General features: G+C 42.1%; 2 protein-coding genes across 3 annotated transcripts in view; both read right to left on the reverse strand.

The window, feature by feature from the left end:
• Positions 1-153: 153 nt before the first annotated feature.
• On the reverse strand, positions 154-17,561 carry lck (LCK proto-oncogene, Src family tyrosine kinase). Its single transcript, XM_048228388.1, has 13 exons — positions 17,363-17,561; positions 14,301-14,410; positions 12,619-12,676; positions 11,982-12,072; positions 11,542-11,643; positions 11,161-11,264; positions 10,604-10,753; positions 9,679-9,831; positions 7,075-7,254; positions 4,465-4,541; positions 1,976-2,129; positions 1,600-1,731; positions 154-1,402 (listed from the first exon to the last, which is right to left on the reverse strand). Exons 2-13 carry the CDS (start codon positions 14,403-14,405, stop codon positions 1,200-1,202), a joined length of 1,509 nt encoding a protein of 502 aa, XP_048084345.1. The 5' UTR covers positions 14,406-14,410; positions 17,363-17,561; the 3' UTR covers positions 154-1,199.
• A 1,807-nt stretch (positions 17,562-19,368) lies between these two features.
• Positions 19,369-21,421, reverse strand: part of fam167b (family with sequence similarity 167 member B) — a 7,445-nt gene continuing 5,392 nt past the window's right edge. Inside the window, exon 3 of one of the 2 annotated variants that reach the window (XM_048227763.1) lies at positions 19,369-21,421. This exon is cut by the window's right edge and continues 130 nt beyond it. In XM_048227763.1, coding sequence (XP_048083720.1) covers positions 21,288-21,421 — 134 coding nt within the window. In that variant the 3' untranslated portion in view covers positions 19,369-21,287. The other variant, XM_048227762.1, reaches the window with a different exon arrangement.

Here is a 21,421-nt window from a genome sequence, read left to right on the forward strand (position 1 = left end):
TTCCATGAGTTAAATTCAAACTTGGAATTGAAGGGATTAGTGATCAAATAAGACAAAGGAACACATTATGAATTTTTGCACTCAACACATAACATTACTTGTCAACCACATTGTCAAACAGGGATTAGGTATCAAAACAGAGTATGCCTCATGTTTGTATAAGGAATTTATTAAAGTTCAACATAAGAACGATTGTCATAACAAGAGAATACTTAATTGCTTCAATAACTAACTAACTGGAAAGCACAAATCACTAAATCATGCAAAAACTGACACATTAAAGACAATATGTAAATAATGAAAGACAGGGTATTCCAAATAGAGCAATCAGCTATTGTGTATTCCCTGGTATAAGTTGTGTTCAGTGTTAGAAAGTAACTTTCTAACACTGCAATAACAATACTTAAAGGACTGTCGTTGTTTAAGCTTGTCTACCATAACATGTTCAGACACAGAGGATGTCCAGACAAAATAAAGACCATACAAGGAAAGAAACAACCAGATACCTACATTTATACCTACATTACAAATATACTGACATGCACCTATTATTCCACTCTAAGTAGATGGCTAAATATGTACATAGATAAACAGACAAAAACACATATACTTTCCAATAATTTGGTGCTTTAGAAATTTCCAGCTGAGTCTCCATTCTCTCTCTCTCTCCCTCTCACACACACATACACACACACACACACACACACACACACACACACACACAAAGACACAAAGATAATGCACCTTAACTTAACAACCAACACTGGCTAAATCTAAAATCCCTTAAATCACGTTCATCAGCTATCTGTATAATTACGTCTCTCCACCTCTGTCTCAGATTAATTCCATTGGGAGCTTGGTTGGTTTGGTGGGTGTGGAAAGATAAATATGCGTATTTACGAAGGAACAGACACATTACTGCTTAATACACCATAATTAACTATATCCTCTTGATTCCACCTACGGCATCATCCATACAAGAAAAAAAGTCTAAATATTTTGTTATACATGTATAACTGCTTGAAAGAGCTTTGAATCATAAACTGGCACACAAAAAAAGCAGACAGTAATTTCTTTTTTGGCCTTTTTTATGAGAAGTCAGTCACCCATTTCAATCCAGGACCCTGAGTATAGAAGGCCTAATCCTTTTGCATGGCAGCACATCTGGACACTGAACTGTTCACTAAAACAGCATGCTGTTACAGGCCTTCCTGGTACTGCCTTTCAGTGGATGTGGCGAAGTCCTCCAGTACACACTTCAGGTACTCAAAAGTGGGCCTGTCCTCGGGGACCTCGGTCCAGCAGTGCTGCATAATGCCGTAGAGACCGTCCGGACAGTTTTCTGGCTGGGGCATCCTGTAACCACGCTCCAGGTTCTGGATCACCTCTGGGTTAGTCATTCCTTAGAAAGGCATTGGGAGAAGAGAATGTCTTTAGCATTTGGTGACTGGAGTGAGTAGTTTAAGTGAGTATAGAATACTAGCTTGCCTAACAAGTTGACATCCTGGAGAGAGTATGGTATGATTACAAGTAATATTAATTGTAGCTGTTTTTGTACAACCATGTCTAAGATTGGTCCTTATATAAAAGTATGGGCACCTGGGTAAGGGATTCGTCCGTATGTCACAATTTCAGTTAGCAGGACCCCAAAAGACCAGACGTCTGACTTGATGGAGAAGGTTCCATAGTTTATTGCCTCTGGGGCAGTCCATTTGATGGGGAATTTAGCACCTGCCAGACAGAAGATTTCTCATCAAATATGACTTTACAGAAACACTTGACACTAGATGGCAGTATGTCACAATTTAGAGCATGAAATGGATCCTCTGGTCTAGTGTGAGGTGCAGTTCATAATAGGGCTACTTATAATAAATCAGTTGGTACACATGTGTTTGTATTATCTTGTGTATGGATTCATTATGATGCAAAGGGAAATAAAGTATATATAATGAAGACATAATAGTCAGTTTGTTACCATCTCTTGCTGTGTACTCATTGTCCTCTATGAGTCGAGCCAGGCCAAAGTCAGCAATCTTGCAGACGAGATCGAGTGACACAAGGATGTTTGCTGCTCGCAGATCTCGGTGGATGTAATTTTTACATTCAATGTAAGACATGCCTTCTGCGATCTGCAAGGAACATAACTTAATCAATTAGGAGTCCGTGACTGTGAGTCACTGCATTATGTTTCTACAACATATCTGTGTATCGGCATGTGTATGTGTGTGTGTGTTCATGTTCAGAAAAAAAAAACACAACAGTGGCATTTTCCCCTTCGTTTTCATTGCAGTGACGCAGACTGTGTATTTTGGAGGCTGAAACATCCAAATTCCTAATCCAGGGAGGGCCCTACATCCCCTGGTATGACCTTTGACCCTGCCTTCCGTGCTCCACCCAGTTTTCACAGGCGTCTTTCAGCCCTGCTCCATGACCGGTCAGCTTGCTGCTGGGCCCAACACCGTGTCCAGCTGCGAGCTCCATTGCTCCCTTGCCAGCGTCTCCTTTTATTTCAATACAATTAGTCAGAGTGGTCAGCCTGCTCTGCTGTATTGTCCAAAGTGCTACGAGCTTGAAGAAACAGACAATCGTCTGGCTGGGGTTTGATTCCCGAAACCTGCCGCTGCGAGTGTGTGTCACTCTGGACTGAAGTGTCTGCTAAATACCAGTCAACTTTAACGTTAGTCTTTTTTTATGTAACACATGGAGCTGGAGTACTCACTGACTTCACATGTGGGTGACACAATACCATGTAGACATATCTAACATGTCTATGAGTTACGCCGAGCACTGTTCTGTGACAACACTGCTGTGCATGGTAGGGAGGCATGGGGAGGCAAAGAGAGACATGCAACAAGAACGACTTGCGGTTGGGGCGGCAGATGCCTGAGGAGACGGCGTTATGGCGGTGGCACCGACCGCCTCGGTGCATGCGATCAAAGGAGCGCTCCCCTAACTTGTCTTTGGGGTGGTGGATGGGTGGGTGGGTGTGTAGCAAGTGTATTTAGGAGGCAATGGAGCGCAGGCAGAATGATGAAACACCCTCACAAGTAGGTGTTATGAGGCCAGAGGGATTTGGCAGAATGGAGGGGAGGTGTGTGTTGGCTCTGCACTGGAGACAGTGGGCTCAGCACACACGTTTGTTACACACTTACACACACACAAACACACTTACACACACACACACACAAACACACACACACACACACACACACACACACACACACACACTTATACACTCTTTCTCTCTTGCTTGCTCGCTCTCTCTCTCTCTCTCTCTCAAGCACGTGCGCTTGCTTGCTCTACCTCAAGGCAGGGAAGTGGTTACACATAGAGCTTTGCAAAAAATCCCACCCAGAGAGATGTATGGACCGCTGTACACACACACACAGACTCACAAACACACACACACACACACACACACACACACACACACACACACATGCACACACGCACACACACACACACGTCAGAACCCTAAGCACGAGTCTCTGTGGAATGGCAGACTGACAAGTGGGGCCTTTCGGGAACCGTTTCAGTTGTGGGCCCCGTCACATGATGTACGAGTCTCTGGGCTGAAGACATGTAACATGGTGGCTGAATGGCATCACTGTTCTTATCGTTGCCCAAGAACATTCTCCTGCTAAGTGCTTAAGCAGAGCATTCAACAGAACAGCCCTGCCTCTATGGCTGCAGGCAGTTATTGGGTTTTGAGGGTCTTCTTGTCCATGGGTTTACAGCCCTTAACTCTGTTGCCCATGGTCTCAATTCCTGTCCTTCACTTTCTAACGAGAAAATGACCTTGCATAACGACATGTGCCCTGTAGTAGGGATTGAGAAATGGTGAGAATTGAATTTTGAGAATTGAATAGAATTTTTACTGGTGAGGTCAAAGCATCTAAAGGAGAGTCTTGTTGACATGGTTCCTAAATGTAATGGTTGTTTTGAGTGGAAAGGTTTGTGTGTGTGTGTGTGTGTGTGTGTGTGTGTGTGTGTGTGTGTGTGTGTGTGTGTGTGTGTGTGTGTGTGTGTGTGCGCGCATGCGCACACTTTGTGTGTGTGTGTGTGTGTGTGTGACAGAGAGAGAGAGAATCTGTGTAAGCCTTAACTAATGGTGAGTTTCCCTGTGGTGACACACTTGTATTTGAACTACAGTCTAGACTTGCTCATCAGACTCCCCCACTGATCTATAAAGATCTTTATAGATCAGTGGACTCCCCCCATGCTCAGACATGTCTCCATTGTTAATGTTAGATTAAGACACAGGTACGGTAAGCCTCATAATGTCTGCACCAGCTTTGCCATCCTACCAGGGTAATTATGCACTCATTGTTATATTATGGAGCTTTTCTCTGCCGAGAAATGAAAACAGAAAGCGAGTGAGTAAAAGCAAGAGAGCAAAGACTAAATACAGGTGGCGCTGGAGAGTTTGTCGCCGAGGAAATGGCGGGCTGATTGATGACTTGCCTGTGAGCCCATGTCAATGAGTGTGTTCATGCTAAGTTTCATGCCTTCTGAAGTCTTTAGAAAATCCACCAAACTGCCTGAAACACAACACAGTGGGAGCAACATGATTACAAAAACATCTGACAATGCAAGAGTAACAGTGACTAACATCAACATATCATAGTTCAATAACAATTATGTATACAATAATATGTTATCCCCACCCAGTTGTTAAAAAGGATTAAAGCAGAACAAACATTTGGGAGAGTGCGGAGATTAATGAGTGGAACTATTCTGTGTTCCTGGAGTTCCATAGGGTGCGCCATGCTTTAAAATAGAGCCATAAATAGCCAGCGATTGACCAGAACAGAGAACATAACATTCTCAGGAAGTCCGCTTGCTATCTGTCAAGGTGAGGCCCTACGACATGGACGCTCCTCAGGCCTGGTGTTTTGTGTTTGGTGGTGGGGGGGGGGAACACGGTGCCTCAGCAGAGCCCGCACCCTGACCGGTGACCGCCATCCGTCTGAGGAAACGCTATAAGACGAAGCCTGGAAAAAGTCCCGAGCAGGAAAAACAAAAAGTAGAGGAGGAGGATAGACACCACCACCGCTCCGTTCTTTAGACGGGCTGCTTTGATGCCCCCTCTGCCAAAGAGGAACCACCAGGTCGAGGTCAAAAATGTTACTTTGTTTTCAACTTTAACTTCAGATCCTGTTTTAAGTCCGGCCACATTGTCTGCGGTGTTACATAAAAAAGAAGAGATGACTGAGGAGAAAAAAAGGGCACACACCGAGTCTTCCTTTACGACAACAACAGTGGCAACAATTGTTTCCTCAGACACGTGAGCCATGCACAAAGGGGACAGGAGATTTGTAGCTTTGGCCGCCACTCTGCAAGGCCTTCTCTGGCTGCGCACAAAGACGGCCCATTCACCACCAGTATCCCCAGTCACCAGTGGCCCTGTGAATGAGATTACTTGTTGCCACCATCAATGTAAGGTCTTGAAAAGGACAACAAGCCTTTGAGAACAGGAATTAAAATAAAACCAAACAATGCATATTGGATAACAGATTAGAAAGCACACTTTGCACTTGGCTTGTCCTTGGCCATGAAGCTTCAGTCACCCGTGTAAAGGGTACTTGCTCAGTGTGTTTGCCATTTGGGGTTAGGCAGTTAAAAGAGAACCAGCCCATTCTCAGAACACCTGTAACCATAACATGGTTTTATTGGTCTGGTTTGGGTTTTCTTCTGGTGGCTCATGGGTCTTTTCTTTGGTCAGAAACACAGCTGCTAGGCCATGAGAGAAAGGTTGTCTTTTGGATAGAACTGTTTAATGACTTTAAAGGAGTCCTCTTAAAAAGACTTTGTTGTTTCTTCCATGTCTTTTTTGTGGTTTGGGTTAATGAAAAGCATTGTTGCATGATGGATTTCACAGTGACTAGTGACTTTACGGGCTACCACAGCAGAGCCCTAGTAGACTTGTGCAAACATAAGTGGATATATTTGGCATCACTGGACCTTCCCTTTCAGGGCTGCTGTATTGTTGGGATGTTCATTGCGCCATCGCTTCTGGAGCCAAGCCATTTTGGCCATGCGGAGCCACAGGTCTGCTTAGCAAGAACAATGAGTGAGTGGATCACATGCCCCTTTTACAAACGCTAGCGTTTATCAGGGAGGAACTTCCCTTTTGGTGCGACTGATCAAGAAATCCATGCCTTCTCCCCTACACACCCACAGGCGTCCAGGTTATTTTTGTCAGCGATGCCTCCAAACACACCTCACTGACACTGTCCAGGGGCGGCATTTTTTTCAGTGAAGCCCATTTCATGAAATCCAGACAAGCAATTCCAGTTGTTCTTCTCACTGTGTCAACCAGCAGTGATGTCGGACACACATTCCTCTATCAGTGTTGTAATCATTTCATCAAACACTGTTGGTGTTGCTCAGGGGAAGTTAGTGCAGCAGAACTGTGTGAGTGTGTGTGTGTGTGTGTGTGAGAGAGAGAGAGAGAGAGAAGAGAAGAGAAGAGAAGAGAAGAGAGAGAGAGAGAGAGAGAGAGAGATGAATGTGTCATGGGCTGTGATGCATGGCTAAAAAACATTCTTCCTCCTGTGTGTCGCTAGTTCTCATGTTTAGTCACGAATAGCAACGATGGCATTATGACAGTGGCATAGGTGTTTATTTCCATAGCAATTCATGCCATGCCAGCTCGGCCTCAGGGAAGATAAGGGTATGCAAGGCTGTTGAATCCTCGATATGTGGTTTGTTGTTGAAAGGAAGCAGCGTGACCGCATGCAAGTTAGCCATCCATGGAACAAAGGGTGTGTGCCCTCGCTCAATAAGAGCAGCACAAGGAAATTCAGGCCAAAAGGTGAACCATTTTCAATATCTCTATAACTACAGAACTGTCAAAGCATTTCACTTGGTCATCTGTTTCACTCTTTCTGGAAAAATGAACTATTTAAGAATGAATTATTTGCACATTGTGTTAAGTAAACACTTTGAATTTGGATTCGTAACACTTTCCACATATACAAATCTGCTTTTGTTCAAACTCTCAGGCCCGCCTCGTTTTTTAAAGGAAGTATAATGCAAGTGATCAGCAGTGCTCTGGAGAGCTTCTCTCACCGTTCTCCATGTACTCTGTGATGATGTAAATGGGTTCCGCCGTTACCACGGCGAAGAGGCGCACCAGGCGTGCATGCTGCAGAGCCTTCATGAGGTTGGCCTCTGCCAGGAATGCATTGATGGACATGGTCCCTGCCTTCAGACACTTGATAGCAACCTTTCTGTTGTTGTTGTACACACCTAAATCAAAACAGAAAAGTTCATTATTGTTTTGCTCATAAGTTACCTTTTATGTATCACACCAAACCTCATCACTCAGCTTCAACATCGATTGTTCTGTGAAAGCCAACACCATTTGTTTATTTACCCAAATCTCATGCAAACGGTGTTATCAGAACAGTAATCACTAACACAACAGTTCCTTTCGTCTACAAATGAGTTGCAGCCAATTCACTGTAAAAAGCAAAAAAAAAACCTGCACATAACAGATGCAGTATGACCAGTATGAGTGCACGCAAACGCCGAGGTGTTGACAGAGAGAAAGTGAGCGAATGGGTGAGAAAAACAAATGCTGAGCGAGACAGCAGGAGGAAGTAGTAAACACAAACCAGGCAGTGAACCCATGGCCAGTCCCATGGAGGAGCATTTTTAACCCTGATAGACGGAGTGGGTAGCCTAATATCACATTGTGTTATTGTATATATTATATGACGGACAATGGCGAGAACACCCATCTCACACACAAACAACAGCCAGGGGGTCCGATTACCTCAGCAGATATTCCGATCATCATAACACTGATGCTTCCTGTTTAATGGTGAGTAATGGCAGAAAGCTAATAAATAGACTTGGAGACGTATTGTCATCTAATTTTATACCCCCCTCCCCCACACACATTTTTGGTCAACAATTCCAGAGACGCTGAAACACTAGGGCACATGAAACTTGATGGGCATGTAATTAATACATATGTATCTCAAGAACCACTTAAGCTACAGTTTTAAAAATTTGGTATGTCTACACTTGGCCATATTTGCTCTCATCTCCTTAAGTTTCATCTGACTCACTCAACAAAATATCCACCACCGGCCAATCAGTATTCAGCAGCCAAAACAAATGTGTGCCAATATCTTGTGATGTGAAGTAGTGTTTATTGATAGTAGAATCTCTTATTATTTATTTTATGTATTTGGATGATGCTTTTGTCCAAAGCGAATTCAGGGTATGTGCTTTGCTCAAGGACACAATGGTGAGAATTTAACCCACAACTTTTTATAGCTAACGCATGCTAGAATATTTATTGTTAAGTCTCCTCCCCATTGTAGCATGAATGCTATTACTCATTTAGTAAGTTGCTTTGGATGAAAGCCTCTGCTAAACGATTACATGTAAATGTACATGTAAATAAATCAGTTTTGAAGCAGCATTAGGTAGTGGTAGCATAGTGGTTAAGGAGTAGCCTGAAGTGCAAGGCCCTTAACCCCAAATTGCTCTGGGGACAGTGGCCCTTGCAATATAAATGACATGTAAGTCACTTTGGATAAAAAGGATCGGCTAAAAGAAAAAAAATGTAAATCTATGCAGAGTTTTTTCACACACACACACACACACACACACACACACACACAAACACACACACACAAGACTACACATGAGTGCACATATACTCACATACATGCACATACGCACAGGCACATACACACCGTCCCACTGGCCTTACATATAACAATAATTGAACAGCCAAGGGGAGAGCATGCAAGACTTGTGGTTTACAAGGAGTTGCAGAATTATGATTATTGTCTTCGGATAGCAGCCTACCTACAGCACTGCGGTCATAATATGTACCGCATACTGCTTCACGGATGTGACCAAATATCCCAGTTCCTCAGAAGGGATCATCTCTCTCTCTCTCTCTCTCTCTCTCTCGTTTTCTCTCTCTCCCTCTCTCTCTCTCTTTCTCTGTCTTGCTATGATAGAGAGTTGTGGGTGAACGGAGGATTAATGAGATCGTGTCAACCTACATTCACATCTTGTCAACCACGTGTTGAATTATTTACAGCATATCGGAAAAAAAACAGCAACCCCATGGAACCACGCAAAGCTGAAACTGCTGTAGTATACTGCTTTTGTAAAGGTTGCTTTAAAAGACCTGAGGCTTGTGCAAGTACCCTAGTTATCAGTGTTTGGGAAATCACAGGCCGTGGAAGAAAAGCCCACACACACACATACACACACAAACACATAGGGGAACCCTGCCCGGTGAGCAACAGGTTCCTTTATCTCTCAGTGCCGAGGTTCACCAAGGTGCTCACCAGAATAGGAAATTCATAATCACTTCCCCTGATCAGCTGAGCTCATATCGAGGGTGTTGACGGGAACACTAAATTTAAAACACTAATCGTAAATGGCTCGAAGCGCCATTCTTTGAAAGAGCTTTGAAAATGAACAATGCTCAGTTCCCATGATGGACTTAAAGGCCTTCTGTGATATAGGTTTATAGTATCACTGTAATCACTGTAATATGTATGTTAATAAACATGAGTCATGACTGAGTCCATTGGCATATGTAGTATATATGCGTACATAGAATAAAAACCATAACCTGTCTACAGGATAACCCTTGATTGCCATGGGCGTTGGTCGACACATGACCATCAGTCTTACCCATCCACACTTCTCCAAACTGGCCGGCCCCCAGCCGACGCTCCAGCTTGAGGGACTCTCGCGGGACCTCCCACTCATCCTGCCACCAGGGCCTCTGAGGCATACGCGTCTGACTGGGCTTCACCAGGCGAGTGCAAAGGCCGTCAGCATCTCCTGTAAGAGAAGAAAAGGGGGGGGGGGGGGGGGGGGGGGGGGGGGGGGTTGTCAGAATGAAAGAATGAAAGTGGTAAAGAAAGAAAGCCAGACAGGAAAGTGTTACAACAAAAAGAAACAGAAAGAAAGAAATGGAGAGAGAGACAGAAAAAAGGAAAGAAAGAAGGAAGAAAAACGGACCAGATGGGAAAGTGCATTACTTTATCTGCTCCATATTTTCTCACACTAGATGCATGTACTAATAGTTCAAAGATTGTTCAAGTGATTGGTGGACTATTTGAATTAGAGGGTGAGGCCATGGTCTGTCATCAAATTATTTTCTTCAAGAGGTACTTTAATTACGTTTAAAGTGTCACCAACATTGAGCGAAGAGAATTGACACAGTGAATGATGCTGGTCATTAAAATAGGCCTACTTAAAATATCTACGAAGCTTTTATGGAGGAGAGAACGGAGTAATTTCACCTATTGTCAATGACATGAAAATGGGACTCAAATGTGTCATATTTCTTGAGCTCAGTTCACATTCACTCTGCCATTAAATTATTTTGTTCCTAAGCTGGGTTGCCAGGGTCACACCCTGTATGCAAACCTTCAGCTCTTCCCCGAGGCTAAAGCCAGTATCCTACTCTAATAAAATGACGTAGCTTCGGAAGAATTGCATATGTTTTCACACACTCAGTGCTGTGTAAAGGTGATTTAGACACAGATGCTGACAGCAGTTGAAACAGGCCATTGAGGCAGTGAACATAAGCGCGAGGAGGAACACCTACGTGTGTAATGCTTCACCAGCTCTGACAGAGACGCGAACGAGATCTTGGTGGTGATGTAGTAGCCGCCACTATCGATGTTACGGATCCTGTAGTGCTTGACCACGTCTCCTGAGGTCTGATCCATGTCCCTCACAGACAGAGAGAAACTACCTGTTCAGAAACAGCAAATGAACCAATGAAAGAAGTGGCACTGAGACGCTTCTAAACGGCATCTCTCGCCAACCTTACTGAACCGCTGAACCGCTGCTTGCGGTTGAGCATACAATGTGTGCAAGCATGCAAAATATAAAAAAAGCATGGAAGCCAAAGATGTGAATAAAAGATCTGTGCGGAAAAGAGTGTGCGGATGAACACAGCATTCACCTGTCTCTTGATGCTTGTTACACTATCTGACTTTGTATGAAGTCATTGTGGGGGTTTAGTTATATAAATATACATTTACAATGATGATAACTGACAAGTTTCCATACCCATACGATTCATTTTCAGCAACAATTAATAAGAGATCCTATTTCGATGTCTATTTGTGGGCCTCTGGGTGCCCACGGTTCTCATACCTGGGGTCGTCTCACTCTCACGGATAAGGAACGAGCCTTGTGTGTTCCCCGGAGCCAGGAGCTGCCTGTTGGCATCATTTCGAGACAGGTTCTTGAAGAACCAGCTGCACACAGAAAAGCCAGAAACCAATCAATGGTGTCACTTGAAGCACATTGAGCCTTCAATCATGAGGTAAAAGTTTGCCTTTGTCTTGACTCTGTGTATGGTGTGTAAGAGTGACTTGTGTTCAACTCTCATGTGATATGCCCAATGTGACATACTGTATGTGTCAAAAGTGGCTCTTGTTCAGTGTAAAAATAGCGTTTTTATTTGTCCAGAAAGGAAATACACAAATAGGTCTGTGAGAATTCTGGTGTTCCGGTGCAGGAATAGTGACTTACGGCTCAGTCTCAATTGTGTTAAACTTGGCCACAAAGTTGTATGGGATGTAACCCCTTTCTCCTGTGGTCAATGACTCTGCCATGTACCATTCAGGGTCCTCTCTTAAAAGAAACAACAACAAAAAACATTAAGAACATAATAATTCATCCTAAAAGAAAGATGAGGCACCACAGGAGTGACAAACAGATCCCAGTCATCTCCTTTTCTCTGTCTGCCCCTTTGGACTTTTTCCTGGAGCTCTTTCTTCTGAGGGTTTGACTCATGGTGTGAGTCAGAGGTTGACTTCAGCATTTGCGCCATCACCATTTGCCCCCCTTTGCCTTGGCCCCCCAGAGGCGCACACTCACCTGTCGCACCCATGTGCCTTGGCCCCTCAGAGAGGCGCACTCTCACCTGTCGCCCCTCTGTGCCTTGGCCCCTTAGAGAGGCGCACTCTCACCTGTCGATGATTTTCAGCTTCTCCCCCTTCTCGAAGCCCAGGTCGTCGCTGTGGCTGGGCTCATAGTTGTGCAGCGCCACAACCAGATTGTCTGAGGAATAGACACCAGGTATAACTATGTGACGAGTGCCGTTATGAGATCATTAGTGTCAGAAGTTCAACAGTGTCTTATTCTATACACACCCATTACTTTATTCAAATGAGTTTCACAGTGAATTAAATATTTCAGATATTTCTTGTGCATGTCAGACAAATGACTGCTTTTTAGGCCAATCATGATTATGTTGTGTGTACGCTGGCAGAACACAATGAAGTATGTGTTCAAGAAAGAAACAAGTATGGGCTAATGCCTGCTCTACATGGCTGATAAGTCTACGGTAAGACAGCAAAGCTAATGTTGTCTGGATGTGGATTAAAGCAAGCAGTCTACTCCCTACACCAGATTTTTGCTTGTGAATGTCCCACTTGGCCTGCCAGGCAACGTGCCCATGATCCGGCAATTTTTCTTCCGGTTTGCACAACAGCCGAACCCCCTGGTGCCCTGATTAACATGCCATTCATAACCCAGTCAGTGGGTCGCTAAGTACTCTCACGTGAACTGCATGAATGAGAAAGACAAGGCTCAGATTTGACGTACCTAGAGGAGAGGTTGGTGGATCGTACTGGGTAGGGTAGCCACTGTGGTCATCTTTGTACTAAGAGGCAGGACCATGAGAGCAAAAAAATAAATAAAAATAAATTAAAAAATCAGTTGAACATGGAATAGAAGGGGTAAAATAACAGCAAAATTTGCACAAACTGAGATACACAGCAAGAAGCACCTCCAAATATTTATCTGAGCCATTCCTTAGCTGTAAGCTATGTCTATTTGGCTTTTGGCAAAGCTGGAAAATCCATTGACATCTAACTGACACACAATTTTGTTTTGTAACATCACACTTTGTTCTAATTTTCAACACTAGTCCTATCTTTAAGCACAATTAACAATTAGCAGATACTGACTCTGACTCTTGCAATGTTCTACTCATCCTTATAGTATAATTGCAATGTAACAGGTGTCAATTTTCCATGCAGCCACTGCATACTCATGTGGGTTGACATGTTGCAAAATAAATTTATGCAAGCAAACCACATCCAGTGGCAGTCTTTATATTGTTGATGTCAGACATAATAATCATCCTAAAACGTTAGTTAGCCTGCATTTTTTCAACCAGGTTCATGTGGGTATTGTGCTTCATGCTACGTCACAGTGTACTGGCAATTTGTATAGCAGAGGGCTTATGAAAAAGACGACTTCAACCACATCATTCACCATATTGATAAGCATACAGTATGGATGCAGGACAGCAGTTGTCCTTAAAACAGAAGTAATCAGTTGGCTTTAATTAGAGGGAAGTGGAGAAGTTCCCACTAAAGTCAAAGTAACAACAGCATGCTATGACTTGAACAAAGAGGGCACATTTTTCCAAATGGCTGTGTTGTTGTTAATTGTTCAAACATGTTTATCAGTCCCAGCATGTGTTGTTCTTTAATATGCAAGTTCTCATTTGTGGTGAAGGAAGTTGTGCACAATATCTTATTTATGGTCACAGGTCAGGCTGATTGTGCACACAAAGGACAATTTCCTTCTAGATTATGTAAGGCAGGCTGTAAGGCAGGCTCAAGAATAAGACGTGGGCAAAGCATTTTTTAGGTTACCTTAACAACGTCAGCAACAGAAACATTTTATTATCAGTTTCATTTCTCATCACATGTTCACTGCCCATAAATGACACAACTTGGGTTGGTTTTCTTTCACAAAAGTGACTTAAAGAGTAAAGTGTCTTGTGCACGAAGTAAAGCAATTGTGTGGATAGGATAGGATATGATCTTGCTCATAGTGTCAAATTAGCAAATAGATGTGGCCTTGTTATAAAATTAACTATAGATAGACTTAAAACAACACAATGCAGTTCATTTAACTTAAAATTAGGGCCTCAAACTCATTCTGATGCTACACTGAATGGAGAATTAAGTCTCTGACAGTGTCAATCTGTGCCTGGAATGCTGGATTGCACTATTTAACATTGCTGATTAAGATCATGACCCTTTCAGTCGGTTTTGGACTATTGGGTACCATCTTAGCGCTAAGACACTGAATATTGACACCAAAGGGGCATATATGAATTCTTCCATGGTGTTACTTTAAGACTTTGCTCTTTTAAATTAGGGCCCAAAGACCGCGACATGTCCTGGTAAAAGTGTGTGGCACACACTCACCGGATTGAGAGAGTCAGGAGGGATAGGGCAGTAGGGCAATTGCACTGATCACACACTCACCGGATTGAGAGAGTCAGGAGGGATAGGGCAATTGCACTGATCACACTTCTCATCCAGGTGCTCCTGCCAGTCCTCATCATAGTCAGAGCTGCAGCTGCACCCCATGGTCTCTGTGATGGACAGGTGAGAGGAGGACGGAGACAGTGGAGGTAAGGGGAAACAGGAATGACTAAAGTAACTGAAGATATGTGATAATAAGTCAGCTCAAATAAGGTTTTACTGGAATATCAGACATGGAATGATGATCAAACACCCAAGTGCAACATGCACAGTGCACATGGCCATGTTCATGCTCACAAAGACAGCGCAACCTCTGAATAACATATTCAAAGCACACTTAATGTGCAGATGTGCAGTGCAACCTCTGAATAATGTATTCAAAGGACACTTAATGTGCAGCGCAACACAAAGACAAAGGACACTTAATGTGCAGCGCAACCTCTGAATAACGTATTCCTCCATTTTCTAGCAAACTCTTTGGCAACTTTAAAACCAGTTTTGAGGTGTGTGGATCATGATGACCATTTGGTCACTCTGTTGATAGTAGAAGAGAAAACAAAAGAAAAATGGTCGTCTTGAATGTGAAGAAAGCACTTTACAGTTTTTCTTGATTGCTTAGATCCACGTAATGAAACTGGGAATCATTTGATCTTGATATTCACCTTCTTAGCACAGCATCTTTTGCAAATGATTTAACACAATTTCACTGGTTTAACAAGTTTCACATCCTTTTTCAAAACATTTAACACAATTCTGATACAAAGACTCCAAACTTCAATAACTGTGATTAATTGTGTCAAACAAATAGAAAACATTTATTCACAGCTAGTAGATATTGCTGGCAAAATTATGAACTTGTGTGGCAATGTGTGAATCTCGCACAACTCTTCAATCAGCAATCATTTCCCATAGGAGATCCCAGTGTCTGTATATATGGAATATGGATCTAAGGCACTTTTAGAGAAGGTATATTGTTAGTGAAGAAAGCAGAACAAAAGCTGACAAGTCCAGGTGTTTACTGTAGGTCTATTTCAATGAAAAATGACAAGTTGTAGTTGTGTAGTTCAATGAAATGTGTCTGGTCTAGGTGCTTACTGTCTGCTTCAATGACAGTTACTGACCGGAGTTTTTAGAAATAATCGCTTTCAGTGATAAAACCTCAGTTTTCGTGTAAATGAAAGGCCAAACCGCAAATTTTGTTGCAAAATAATTGTCATTACACTGAGGATATGCTGATCTCTAAATATTGCTTGGATTATACTGTAGAATTGTGGTGGTGAATGGTGAATTTTAATTAATTAATGATGGGAAATTAAAAACTTGTGGACAGACACATTTTCTTCTTACTTTTTTTCTTTTACCTCCAAAAAGCATTTCACATTAAAAATTACACTCTTGATTACCATGTATGTGTAAGTACTGTTGTTGGCATACTGTGTGTGTGTGTGTGTGTGTGTGTGTGTGTGTGTGTGTGTGTGTGTGTGTGTGTGTGTGTGCGCGCACATCAGTGTCTCTATGTGTGTGTCTTTATACTATACGTGTGCAAAAGAATCCAAGCCTCTGTTAGGCCATCTCCCTTTGGGCAGGTCATGACGGAGGGTCAGTGAGCCGATCGCAGGGGCTGCAAGTCCCCAGGGTCCAAACCCGTGAGAAATTATACTGCTGAGTCGGGAAACGTCTGACCCCCATAGTACAGAGGGGTACGGGGGAGAGGATGGGAGGGGGGGCCTTTGGGAACATCGCCCATGCTGTGCACAATATCTAAACAGAGTCACTATTTTCCACTCTGGAGAGGCAAGGGTCAAACCCCTCCGATTTTCAAATTAGACAAAATGATTGTCGGCTATGCCGCCCATCTCTATTTGTAGCATGTAGGATCACATGCTTCATTTTGAAGTTTATAGTGCTCCTTCTGGTGCTGCTTTCCTGTTATCTTGTAAACTGCTGAAATCATCAGAGGTTGTTGTCACCTTACGGTTGTCTTACTTAAGCCCAAGATAAACATCATAATAGAACATATTTTCCTGATGGATTGATGATAAGTAGTAATAATGACTGAGGCCTATTTTGAAAATGTTTTGCCTACTAAAATGTGTAGTTTGTAAACTTGCCTACTGAAAGTTTGTTAAGTGTCCCATTACTCCCCGGAAATAAATGAGCAAAAAAGGCAGAGGCCGATGAGGCCGATGAAAATTGTCAATGGTTTTCAATTGAAATGGTTTGGTGTTCTAGATAATCAGATCAGATAGTGTTAGTTGGCTTTAGAGCATGTTAACTAACATGGCTAAAAAATTGACATGAAACATTATGAGAGTGTTCTGGGAAATAGCATATTGTACTCTGCCTATAAATATCTCAAAAGGGCTGTTGTCAGTTTAGAAGTCTTGTCACATAAAGAAACATCATACAAGAGTGTCAGGTCTCAGGATATCCTGTACATCAACACATTTTTTTCACTTGTGTAAAACAACAGTAGCAGAATTATGTTTTTTTTTTCTGCAACAGATTTGTTTATGGATTTGTGTCTATTAATTTCCTGTGATCTCAAAATTTTAGATGGTCAAGTATCGCATAGTGTTTTCTAAATAAAGATCAGGACATTTAAGCATTTACCATAATACAACATTATATTTTATTTCCATTTATTTACATAATTCAAAATAATGTTAAGTGTGTTTTTGAGTCTTTTTCATGTTCGATTGCATAGTAACTGATATTATTCAAACATGACATATGATATATTTGTAACATTTTCACTTTCACAAAGACTTTTACAAGAAGCTTTTAAATCAAAATGCAAGGATAGGCAAATGTATCATGATTTCATTTTCTTGCTCTTAAAATTTTAAGTAAATATCAAGTATCATTGGCAAATCCTTCACCTACATTTTAAAACATTAAACATCCAGATTATTCACATTCATACTGTATCTAGTTCCATGTGTTAAAGATTTTTATTTTATTTTATTTACTGAATAAGTTCTAACTCTTTATCCAATAAAGATTGGACAATTTGAAGACATGCAGTTCAGTTAGCAAAGTTGGTGGATTCTTTCACTTACCTTGTTAAGTTTGCCCAGCGCTTTTTCAGAGTTAACGTTCCTTGCATTTACTGATAAGAGGCCCTGGTTTGGCTCTCCATGTCCATATCCTTTACAGAAGCATACACGGGGCTTTTACAAACAGACCAGATGAAATTTCGGAATTTGTTCGTAATCTATCTCAAGAACGTCAAACTCGGTTCTTACATGCATGTGCCACATGAGAATCAGCCATTAACATGAGCGAGAGGATTGCATCCTGTGCTCTACACCTAAACGCACGCACGCACACACACACACACACACACACACACACATACACACACACATACGCATACACACATACACAGTGGAGAGCAAGCAACCCAACGCAAGCTTCCTGTCGTTGAGAGGCTCAGCTCTTCACCCAGCTTCGGCTCACAGGTGCCTTCCACACAGATGTGTGGTGGGGAACGTTAGGCCTCACGGGCAAAATGGGTCAGGGTGTCTCCCCCCCTGTACAGTCTGTGGATTCCTGACATTTAACAGCTATGGTACCAACCACTGCTACACAGATAAGGTGAGGATGAACTTTTGTTGCTCATCCTCACATACTTGTGTATGGCATTACCATCTTTGCCTTAACCGACACCCAGAAGATTAGTGAAAGGTTTATCATGGATATTATCATATAGACATGTAATGTTGTAACGTTAATACCCGAGAAATACTGACTAGACTACATATCATTTCAGAAATATATTTTGTGCTCATGTAAAATGTTGTTGTGATAAATGTTTTCATCTGTTGCTGAATAAACAAATACTTGGAGTCCTGCTTGGGTTGAACCAGTAAACCCCCCAAGGGGCAATTTCTGTGTACAATGATTTATTTATTTATTGTGATTATATTATTTCCTGTGTGCAAGAATCCAGAGGGAGTTCTTCATCGCTCTTCAAGAATGCTGTACATGAATAAAACTGCCACAGTACCAAGCAGCAGCAGTACCAGGGAAAGAGAGATAGTTGTAATTCAAGAGACAATGTCAATGGGGACTGTTAATTATTGATGCAGGGATAGTCACAAATCACACACGCACACACACACACACACACACACACACACACACACACACACACACACACACACACACAAACACACACAAACACACACACTGTGGCCTGTATGGCATTCTGTGCTCTTGAGTAACCTGCTGGGCTAAAATTGTCACATTGAGGCTTGTAAAGACAATCAGACTTGTTCTCTATGGTGTCATGTCTGCCATCTGCCTTCAGTCTGAGGCTTCTATTCTCATCACTGAGGCTGCCGCACATTCTTTTGTTGCGGTAGCAGGCTGCAGCTACAGCATCTACGGCAGGAAGTAAGCCAAACACACAGGAAGTGTAAGAGAAATAAACTGTAGTCTGCAATGGGAAGATCAATGTTCAAACATGAAACATGAACAGGCTCACCTTCTGTCTTTTTCCACTCAAGAACACTGTGTTGGTGAAATACAGAATTGAAATGTGCCAAGGTGTACGGCATATGTGGCAAAGTGTACAATATATTTGTGCAGGTGATAGAGACAATTCAGACACACACACACACAGCACACAGTTATAATATTTTTTGGCTTTATATGTGAGTTCAGTGAGGTCAACAAGGTCAGTGAAATAAGATTCTTTACTTGTGATGTCACTCTGGTTCATCTGATGTTTTGCCTTTCTGTCATAATCAGAAACCAAACATTTAGATGAACCTGGTTGACTCTGTTTGCAAAGGGTTTCTGAGCTACCTTTCTGATATAACACTGATTTTACAGAAGTAATGCTTTTGAGAAACTAGGTCCTAATCGTCTCATATTCACATCTTGGTCGGGCTGTTTCACCGAATCTGAGATGGAGAGGCAGACACGATCAAATTGCATTTTGCACCCCTTTCTTTCCTTCTGAAGCTCACATACCAGGGTTATTCAAGTTCTCGTGTTGTTCTGCTTTTGTTTAGTTGGGCTAGAACTATTTGTATATGAACTACAAAAGCACTGGCGTTCTTATTCGGGTGTCTTGAAAAACGATACTCAAACTACTTTCAGTTGGATAGATTGCCTATTTATTTCAAAGAAGCATTTCACAGCCCCAACAAATATCTCAGGATCTTTGCCAAAAAAAAAAAAGTTGTCATTTCAACTTACTCAGTCTGTGAAAGTGTCAGTCAATTCATCATTTTCTCTGATATCATACAGTATGTGATGTTATTCACCTTTAGGTTGAACGGTATGTCTAAGCTGTTTGCCCTAAATGCATTTATTTGTGTATTATATTACAGGACAGTTTCTACAATTATGTTGCATCATCTTAACATACTTTTTTTTTGTTCTATTGTAAATGCCTGTACATAAGAAGATTTCATTATATTTCAACATGGCCTATGAAGTCAATTTTAAAGCACACTTTGCTGATATAAATCTATAGTGCTAGTATGGTCAACATCAGATGTAGGAGCATAGGACTGGCTAGACTGGTGAATGGTGTGCTTGTTAGCATTACACTTTCAATCAATTGATTCATGATCAAGTGCTATTGGTTGCACCACAGAAGCATAGTTTTTTTTTTGTCTCAGTGTGTTTATTGTTTGGAATAAAGACGTTGGTTCAAGGAAGGCAACTTCTACTTTCAGAGAACTTACATTCAAAAATACATCCCACCATTAAGCTTTCTCACCAATAAGGCATGTGATATGAAAGACATATTCTGGAAAATATAGTAAGGCATTTTTACAAACAAATTGTTATATTTTTTTTACTCTTCGTAATTTTGACATCTTTCACAATATTATTATATTCAACACATTTAAAATGTTACAATATATACCATGAGGATACTATACAACCTATACATCTGTATCATTTTACATAAGGATCATACTAAAACATTCTGTGAGCACATCTGAACCCAGATTAATTCAATGTGTGCTTTTTTGACACGTGACTTTGTTTGATAAACTAAAGGTGCACCCACATTTCTGCAAGTGCATGGAAGGCATTCCTCACCAAATACAAAGCTGTAAAATGATCTGCATATTTCACAGCATCTTACTGTATATGCAGTGGAAAGCTTCAGTACGAGCCAAAGAGATATGCAGATTAAATGGGTTGAGTAGACATGGGGGGCGCAACCTGCCATCAATCCCCTTCACTTCAGCCATAACCTCTCTACCGATCCCAGCTATTTTCAGTGTCTGGGGAAGAAGTGACAGAATGTTGGACCACGACCTCGTGCTTCCTGTGTGACTGGTGTTGCGGGAGGTCTGCCAGGTCTGGATAAGGGCGCATATTTTTTTTTGTTTCCCTTTCCCTGCTGTGTGAGCGCCTGCCCGACATGCTTCTCCACATCTCTGTAGGAGAGCGCTGACGATTACAGGAGCTGGTCCTCTCGCCAGAGCTCTAACTTGTGCATGGCTGCGAATGTCCCACGCATTCTCCAGAACACATGACGCTGGTTATTGCCAGTGCACGTGACTTTTTTATGAGTGGCAGTTATATTTTCTTGCTTGCTAGGGATGTCATTGTGCATCACGAGTTGCTTAAACCTGATAGGTGTTTAGGTGAAGCAGTTATAGGGGTTGTGTGAGACCTGATATGTTTCTCCAAACTTGCATTACTGTGGAGCAACTACTGTAGTCTGTCCTCACCATCTGTGCAATCTGACACTGGAGCCCTGCGGAAGGACAGAATCTGAGCCAAAACCTCCTCAGCAACCAACAGTATCCCATAACAGGGCTTGGCTCAAATCAATGGTATTAATGGCTCTTCAATTCCTGTTCAATCTGTCATCGGTCCATTGATGCTTGATGTGTTTTATGCTTACCTACCACATCCAGCCAAGCACAACACATAGCCTGCACAGTCATAACAAAAAGAGTTTTTTTTTAGTTTTTTTTTTAGAATCGTCAACAAATTCTATCTCACTCAACAGAGTGAGAAGCGGCGAGAGTTGATGTTCATCTTGGTGAGTCCCAGGTGCTTGAGCGGCGTGGACAGGGCGAAGGCAGCCTTCATGGGGATGTCACATAGCAGGTCGGACTCCTCACCGCACTCCTCCA

Source organism: Alosa alosa, chromosome 19 (genome assembly GCF_017589495.1).
Source record: "Alosa alosa isolate M-15738 ecotype Scorff River chromosome 19, AALO_Geno_1.1, whole genome shotgun sequence".
NCBI classification, from domain to species: domain Eukaryota; kingdom Metazoa; phylum Chordata; class Actinopteri; order Clupeiformes; family Clupeidae; genus Alosa; species Alosa alosa.